We start from the raw sequence: 9,462 nt of genomic DNA, 5'->3' as shown, positions 1-9,462 counted from the left end.
AGACAAAACTAGACCAGAGTAAGTGCATAAAAAATATTATATTTATTTCATTTTTTTAAAATATTTTTATTTTCCCCATTCTTATTTTCATATCTCGATTCCATTATCCTTTATTTTTCTTTTGGTTTGAAAAGATGTTGTAAAAAAATAAAGTGAGTATAATGCTTCTCTTGTTTTCATTAATGTGTTTCATAACACATGTTTTGAAACTTTTACATGTAAAATTGACATATATTACTAAAGTGAAAGAAAGTTATATAATGTTGTTATAACATATATTACTTGTTCACAACTGATGAGTTTGAGTGACCATTTTTTAAAGGTTAAATGTGTTTTTAATACTTTAACGTAAAAATTAGATTTTGTTCCTTTTAGAAACCTTGAACCAATTTAGTCTATTTTCTATGTAAATGTGTGGATTTAGTCATTTTAACTAAATTTTATTAAGTTTATTTGACGTTTTAAACACATTTCATTATTGTATTTTAGTTTGCTTACACCGTTTGACACATATTTTATTCAATGTTAACTAAGAAACGCGTTTGAAACGTCAAATAAACTTAAACAAATTTGGTTTGAATGACTAAATCCACACATTTCTAAACATAAGAAACTAAATTGGTTCAAAATTTCCAAAAAGAACTAATTCCATTTTTTACTAATAGTTGAAGAATAAAAATATATTTAACCCACGTATAAATAATTTAATATTATCTATCACCCACTAACTATTATAAACCCACTATTAGGTTTATTTATTTCACAAACACTACCAAAAACGACAAACCAACTTACTAATCAAAAATAGGAAACAAATGTTATTTTCTCATAATATCACTCGGATAAGTCACACAATAATTGAACCATGAAACTTAAGCTACAACGTTTTTATAAAAAAATAATTATACTTTAACTATTAATTATAATTTTTATTCAATACTAAACAATTAGTATCATAACTAAAGTGATAAATTGAAAAACTATTTCTTAGAAATATATATATATATATATATATATATTAGGCACAAATTTTAAATTTAATTGTATAGATTTTTTTATATTTATAGAAATTTAAATTTTTTATTTTTAAATTTCATATAATTTTAATTTTTTTAATTAGTATTAATTATTTCAAATTATTTTTATAACATCAAATTACAAAATCATTTTATTTTTTCATCAAGGATATTTTTGTAACTTTCTAATTCTATCTATTTTTACAATTTATTTTATCTATCACATCAATCAAATATTTTACTAACTTTCATAAAATTTATCTCCAAATCCACTTACTTTACCTTCTAAATCTACTCAACAAAAACACATTATTCATAAACTCAAATTCACACAAATCCATCTTTACATTATCTATCAAATCTATCCACACAAACCAACACACCCTTAAAAAACGCCTAATCCAAATAAATTGTAGATGTATTTTAGGATTGTTATTAATAATGCCGACGTGGATGGATCAGAATGATTGACCTTCACTAAAAAACGCACACGATAAATTAAAATTTTGAACATGCTAGTTTGTATAAGCTCAACCTACACAAATATAACGAAAAATGTAAACTATTTTGCTAGCCCATAATAACCTTTTTCAAAATAAAAACATAAATAATAAGTGTTTTTTTAAGTGAATGATATTAGCATAAAATGAATAAGTGTTTTTTTTCTCACTGCAATTTTTAAAACATTTTAAAATTACATCTAACTCTTATTTATCTCGTTGATAATATCTCTTATTCCAACTTTTCATTTCATTTTCATTTATTTATATTTTTAATTTTCTTAAACAATACAAAACATATTAAATTATATATATATATATATATATATATATAAATAAAAGTTCACGAAAATAATTACTATATTTAATTGTTGAAATCTAAATAGAGATCATAAAATTATACGATTTTATATATTATTTAAAATAGTGTATTTCATTGTTTTCTTTTGGAATATTTTATTGCACTACTATTCGTATCATTTGATGAATAATTAAAATTTTATATTATTATATGTATTATTAGTTACACAATCACCTTTTATCTAATTAAATTATATTTTAATACAATTAAAATTACACAATCATCTTTTATTTAATTAAATTATATATTAATACAATTAAAATCATTTTTTAATAAAAAATATTAATATAATTAAAAACCAGTTGCAACACACTTTTCAAAATAAAATTTAATACAATTATAACTTTTCAATTTTGAAGCCACAATTTTATATAGACCCAAAATTAATAACATTTAATATTTATTAATTATATAGTTAGCATTTATTATTTCTCTATGAAGAAACATAATAATGTTACTATTTATTATTTTTTGTATAAAAAATTTATATTAATGTTATTCATTAAAATCGATGACGAAGTGCTTCTTTTTATTTATTTTGTGTTTGTTATTTTATTTTAGATTTTTTCATATTCAAATATTATATTATATTAATTATTATTATATATATAATTAAAAAATTTAAAAGGTAAAATTAGATTAATTTATATTTCTTATAAAATTAAATAATTATATATGTATATATATATATATATATATATATTATAAAAAGTAAAATTTATTTATATTACAATCTCACCATCTACTATTATACGAACCTCTAACGATTATTATCATAATCTCAATTTTATTTTAACTTACAAACATATCACACGGAACATTAATTTTTTCAAATGAGATAATTAATAATTTACAGTTGTATATATGAAAACAAAGTATATACATATCTTTTATACATTTTTACTAAATCAGACTCATATTCTCAATAAATAAATTAAAAAAAAGATTAAAATAATTACTGTTGCTAAACAATTAGTATATTAATTTATGCGAAAACTAAAATAAGAAAAATGACACATTATAAATTGTGAATAATTCGGAAAGAAAGTAGGCAAAAATGGCAGTTCCTAAAGTTTAAATAATTAAATAATTGTAGTTAACACCTTAAGGAGGTGCCTTGAAAGTGTTTAGCTGACCTATGTGAATATAAAATTAATGGTCTCATTAACTATGTGATAAGATATTTGCTGTATTATTTAATGAATTAAAGAAAAAAATAATACTTTTTATAAAAGATATGCAAATGTATTAAAAATTTGAGTGTACACTGGACAAAATATTGTTTCATGCATTAAAATGCCATTAATATTTTTATAATATTTATTATATATAATGATTTATAATTAAATAACAGTAGAATAAAACTGTATTGAAATTATTTACACCTAAAACTTTACTGTATCTAAATTAATTTTTAATGAAAAATAGTTAATCAGTATTTTAAAGATGGCAGTGATATTTATTGAAGCTAGCAAAAGCTAACATTAAATAAGATAAGTAGTTGATTACATAGATTAGTAGATTAATAATTAATAGTAATAAATGAAACTTGGTGGGGAAAATGCGAAGTAAATAAATAGTGGTCTCATAAAGCATGAAAATATAGGAAAAGATCACATTCACATCCATGCACTGCACTGGTGCACTGCAGCCTAACCTTTGAGTTGACTCACAACAACAACGCAATAAATAACCTCCCAACATAATTATAATAATATTAATTAATAATAATAATTATTATTATTATTATCATTCACAGAAATTACCCTCCACTCTCCGCTTCTGCACTTTCCTCTCTTTTTCTCACTCCTCAACTTTCTCTCACTAACACAGTCTCCTCTCTCCGTCGACAAACCCTAAGCCCATTCATTTCCACTCCGACCAATTTCCCGGGCCGGTCCGAAATATTCGACCCGATCCGCGTGGCTAACGTCTTCTCGGTGGTGCTGGTGGCGGTGGTGGAAATGTACAAAAACCAGCTTCAAGAGCTGGCCCAACGGAGCTGCTTCAACCTGCCTTCGTACACGTGCATTCGGGAAGGTCCCGATCACGCGCCCAGGTTCAAGGCCACCGTCAACTTTAACGGCGAGATCTTCGAGAGCCCTCACTACTGCTCCACTCTCCGTCAGGCTGAACACTCCGCCGCCGAAGTCGCTCTCAATTCCCTCTCCCACCGTGGCCCCTCCCACTCCCTGGCCGCCAAGATCCTCGTGAGTATTCTCTCTCATTGCCGCTTCTAGGGTTTTTGCTTTCTCCCTTTCTTACTCTGCTTAACCCCCAAATATTTTGCGCACCCAACAACAATAACCCACGCTCTTTGCTAACCTGCGCCTTCTCACCAACCTCCACCCTTTTACTCTTTGTTTATATTAAAACTCGTCGACCTCTTCTACAATTATGCTAATGTTTCTTGTTTTCTTGATTTTTTTAATTAATGCACAAATGTTGCTGGTAGGTGTAGAACTTTGATCATACCGATTAATCCATTGTTTTTTTTTTTATTTAATCATGTTAAGTCTTTATTAGAAAACTTTATGAAAGAGAACATAACATGAACATGTTTCTAAAATTAGTAGTGAACTTTATGCTGCTCTGCTTTATAGCTTGTAAAAAGTTCACCTGCTGTAAACTTGTAATGTTTTTTTTTTTTTTTGTAATTTTGTTGATGTGGAATAAACATGTGTAATGTTTGAACTCATTGCATTGTGTGTCTATGTTGCATATGTGGTCTTTTTTCTTTCTTTCACATGCTTATTGTGTTCAATGTTTTTTATAGGATGAGACTGGAGTGTACAAGAACCTTCTACAGGAAATTGCTCAAAGGGTAGGAGCCCCATTACCTCACTACACAACGTACAGGTCTGGCCTAGGACATTTACCTGTTTTTACCGGGATAGTAGAGCTTGCTGGAATCTCATTTACTGGAGAACCCGCAAAGAATAAGAAACAAGCTGAAAAAAATGCAGCTATGGCAGCTTGGTCGGCTTTGAAACAATGTAAGTTGTAGCTGACTTTGATCTGGAAAATTAGTTGTTTTCATGTAAAATATACATACTTTATGTCAATTTGGCCTCTGAACTTAGCGATATATAAGTTGGAGATTAAAATTGGACACTGGAAACACCCAACCCAAGCCTGATTCCCTATTTCCTCCATTCTCATTACATATGGCAAAAGAATTTGGTTGGCAAATTTATTTGTGATAAGGGAGAATTCTAAAAACCTTTTTTATAGTACATATCTATTTTAGTTCAAAGATAATTTATTTAGAAGACATCGTGCCAGATAGAATTGGTCATGACCTTTTGGCAATAAAACTGCATTTTTCATCTTTTGTGTATCTGATGATTTATGATTCATTTGTGAATGATTGAATACGAATGGGCAAAAATTTTCTTACCAGTGGCAAAAGAGACTGCAAGCTCCTCAACGGAACCAGAGAACAATGATGAACTGGAACAGATCACAATAGCGCGGGCTTTACTGAATTACCGTTTGAAGGAGAAGATGACAATGTCTAATCCAAACACTCCCATTCCATTTCATAAAAGGTTTCAGATTCAAAATCCCAGACCAATCAGTTCTCAACCACCACCAGCCACTTCGTCAAAAATCCTTCCCCTAATTTGCCAAAGAACCGCACCTCGAAGTAAGCCATCAATGGCAACAGCAAATGAAAGTCCTCGAAACAGGCATCCACAGGCTGCAGTGACCAGCGACAATTCCACCCTACCACCACAGTCTTGTGCTTTAGAAAGCCGAGGGACTCGTCCCCTTAAGTTCCCTGCAGTAGGAGCAGCACCTTATGTTCCTATTCGACAAATGAGATCATCTTGCCATGGGATTGCTCCTGCAGTGACTATACGGACTGTAGTACCAGCATTTGCTGCACCACCTTGTCCACCACCTGCCTCAGTGCCACCCCATCCTGTAATACGGGCTTCTCCAATGCGAGTTGCTTCTGCAGTCAATATTCGGCATGCTGTTCCTGTATATGCTGCTCCACCTCCAAGAAGGGATGAACCTGCTCCCATCCAAAAGGATCTACCAACTGCTACTGCCTCTTGCCAACAAGATAAACAACCAGTTAAAATTCAAGATATGGACAAGGCTGAGAACATCGAGACTGTGCGTATTTTGGAGCAGCTGAAAATTTGAAATTTATTGAAGTAGGTCTGATCCATGGGAACACTGTCATGTTTTTGTACTTGATCCTATAATGAGTGATGTTAAATCATCCGTTCTTTTTTCCTTCCTCACCCCATTTTGTCCTGTTAAATGTGACAGTTGCCGCAGGTTGATTAGTATCAGCAGTTCAATTTCTGTGAAATTCAAGGGCAGTTTGGCTTTAAATTTTACTCGTGTTTTTTACTTTATTTATGCTTACCAAATCATGTTATATACCTTGTCAGGAACTCTGCGAGCTTTGGTATTTTTGCTGGCGATTTTTGTGATCAGTATTTCTCCACTCTGGTGTGCGAAATTGCTGCATTCCAGCATCGTAACAGTTGTTTCAGGAAAAATAAATACTAGAAGACTATTCTTTAAAAAATATTTCCTTTCCCCAGGAAGCGGGTGATAGTAATTGATTTTTTAAAAATAAATCGAATTAATTTCGTACTTTTCACCATTTGTTCCATCATCATTCTCGGATTTGAGAAAATCTCTGGCAGAGAACAGGCAAACTGTGCTCCAAGGTAGTTCTTTTATAAGCCATTTGAATCGGACCAACTAGAGTTACGTGTCCCATGATTGTTAGCTTTTTGCTGTTCCAGACTCCAGCAAGTTCCGAAGCTTACTAGTCTTTTTTCATCATCCTTGGAATGGGTGGGGTTCAAAGTTCTCTGATTATCAGAAACTTTTCGCCTGATTCACCTGTTTCTTTAACCGAACTGAGTCATTGCACTCCAATGGGACCCGAGAGTTGAGAGTTTGAGGTTGGTCGCATTTATTCATCCGAACTAGCACTTTTACCCATTCCTATACTGAGCAAAATAATAGATTCATAAAATAGAGCTTGTAACCACTTAGTTGAGAGGTTGCACTGTGATCCTTTTTACCTAGTGATCTTTGTCACGGTCTATTGAAGTAATGGAAAGGAAACACGTATCTTGAAGTGGTTGCAAGTGTGAGGGTGCATTAACTGAGAAGAAACAGGTTGTGTATGTGTGAGGTCACTTTCATCTGATTGTTGGATTAGAAGTGTAAAAGAGTTTCCTGTTAAGAAGGGGTGAAATAGTGTTGAAAGAGGGGTACCTTTTACACTCTGTAAATCACCTTGATACAAGAATTCTGAGATTCTATAATTAAAGAAGCAGAGGCTGAGAGTGATAATCTGAAGCCTATGCCGTGTCGGAGACTTAAATGGAACTCCAGAACGACTTATGGGGCGGTAGTTGGTATTTGTTTAATGCTTCTTTGAATTCTCGACGCAATTTTAACAATTTCAAATCATACTACTTTCTCATTCTCTCATTCATTAATCCACTGCAATTCAACTTTCTTCTCTTTCTTCCATCCTCACTGTAAACAAATATAAAGGATGAGGATGCAAGTTTATCTTTAATGTAAGTTTAGTGGTATAAAACCTTTGCAAGAAATTCAAGAATTTAGTCGCTGAGTTTTTATATCGAAGGGAGATAAGTAAAGTGAACAATGTATAAAGAGAAAAATCTCCAAAAATTTATTATTTCAAGACTTTTGGTTCAAAATGGTGTTAACATTTTATATATATATATTATATTTCATCACTTGAGATTCATTATATCCACAATTCTTCGTAGGTATAAAATGTTTTAACAATTTAAATATGAAATCACAAGTTTTATAGGGAAGGAAGATAACTGAGATGAACAAGATATGAGAAGAAAGACTCACGTTTATTATTTTAAAATTTTAAGTTGAAAATGGTGTAAAAAATTATTACATATAAAATAACTAATAGATAGATACTCACTGCATCCATAAATCTTATATATGTACCCCCAACACCCTTAGTTTATGAATTTTATTGTATTACATAATTTCTAAGATAATTTTTCTTCAATGTAAAGATTTTAAATGACTAATATTTTAATACTTAGTTGTTTATTTATGGATAGAATAGATGCTTTTAAAATAAAAAATAATTTGTATTCTCCTCTTATTACTTTTGACTAATGGCTGCATTCTAGAAAAGACTAATAGATCATTTTATTTGGATATTCTTCAAATGTATCTTCGTTTTGATAAAAAAAAATTCATATTAACTAAATATGGTATAAGTAATATTCAATTTTTTTTTTGTATATGTAATTTCAAAACTTCTCTTTTATTTTTTCTATTGCTACATATTTTATCCATTTTTTTAACTTGTTTTATAACAACAACACCTAATCACCTCTCCAATCTTGATTTTACTTTTTTGTTTTCCTCTGTGTAGTTATATTCAAATGGCATATCAATTTTAGGTCTTGTATGCAATTACTCTCTCCAATCCTTTTCAACTCATTGTTTAAATCGTTCTTATATATGAAATTGCAAATTAATTAAGGAGTTGAAGGATATTGAAAAAAAAATAACGAGTTGATTGATGACCTGAAGACAAGAAAATAGAAATAACGAGTAAGGGTGTTAAAATAAGTCAATTCGACTCACATAAGTTGGTTCAACACAAGCTCAGTTAAAAATGAGATAACTTAACACAACTTACTCTTTGGTGAATGCAAAATTTTATAACTCAACTCTACTCATCATGGATTGATGGATTCACTCATTTAAAGATATTTTATTCTTCAATATATATATATATATATATATATATATATATATATATATATATATATATATATATATATTGTAGTACAGTCAAAATGGATTGACTTAAATCACATTTTTTATAGAAGTACAAACAAAATACTCTCTTATTTTGCCAAACATTATTATAAAAATAATTAAAAATTAAAATATCAACTTGCATAATTTAACAAACAAATAAATTAAATATTTAAATTATTCAAATATTATTAAAACACATTATATGTTTTAAAAAGTCAATGCGTCAACTTTCATAATTAAAAATAGTAAATAATTAAAAAAGAATTATGAAAAAGTTACACGGATAAAATAAAATATTATTGGTGATAAATAAATGATCAACTTACCTTAAACTCAAACCGAACACGTTAAACTCATATATTAAGTTAGTTAGATTGGAGTTCACCATATTTAGAACAAAAAGTAAATTACTTTTAATCCAATTCGGATCGTGATAAAATTGATTAACTCACATATTTAAATATATCTTAGACACCAATGATAACAATCACATCCTCTTGTTGACTGCTGATAAAAAAAAAAATCCTCTTGTTGACAACAAAAATCAAATAGCAAAATACTTAAATGAAAATAAAAAAAAAATATTTTGAACATATCAATAAATCAATTTCTCTAATAAAAACATAAAGAAAAAAACTCAAATTTAAAAAAATAAAACCCAATTGAAATATAAATTCACTAACCAAATCATTCAAATTTTTCCTCTCTACCGTTATACTTGGAGTAGACTTTTCCAATCTTAGTCAAAGATCATTATTTCAAAAAATTA

At 29.2% G+C, this 9,462-nt stretch overlaps 1 protein-coding gene across 1 annotated transcript; it reads left to right on the top strand.

Moving 5' to 3' along the window:
- Positions 1 to 3,634: 3,634 nt before the first annotated feature.
- LOC114186073 (double-stranded RNA-binding protein 2-like) lies at positions 3,635 to 6,230 on the top strand. Its single transcript, XM_028074085.1, has 3 exons — positions 3,635 to 4,087; positions 4,654 to 4,873; positions 5,281 to 6,230. Exons 1-3 carry the CDS (start codon positions 3,842 to 3,844, stop codon positions 6,033 to 6,035), a joined length of 1,221 nt encoding a protein of 406 aa, XP_027929886.1. The 5' UTR covers positions 3,635 to 3,841; the 3' UTR covers positions 6,036 to 6,230.
- Positions 6,231 to 9,462: the final 3,232 nt, after the last annotated feature.

Source organism: Vigna unguiculata, chromosome 5 (genome assembly GCF_004118075.2).
Source record: "Vigna unguiculata cultivar IT97K-499-35 chromosome 5, ASM411807v1, whole genome shotgun sequence".
Lineage (NCBI taxonomy): Eukaryota > Viridiplantae > Streptophyta > Magnoliopsida > Fabales > Fabaceae > Vigna > Vigna unguiculata.
This window is presented reverse-complemented; position numbering and strand designations above follow the sequence as displayed.

What these genes read in the sequence shown, in the direction of transcription:
- LOC114186073 (XM_028074085.1), top strand. Translation starts at nt 3,842, where the DNA reads ATGTACAAAAACCAGCTTCAAGAGCTGGCCCAACGGAGCTGCTTCAAC. An exon ending in CCCTGGCCGCCAAGATCCTC is followed by an intron (nt 4,088 to 4,653) that starts GTGAGTATTCTC and finishes TGTTTTTTATAG; the next exon opens with GATGAGACTGGAGTGTACAA. An exon ending in TTGGTCGGCTTTGAAACAAT is followed by an intron (nt 4,874 to 5,280) that starts GTAAGTTGTAGC and finishes TTTTCTTACCAG; the next exon opens with TGGCAAAAGAGACTGCAAGC.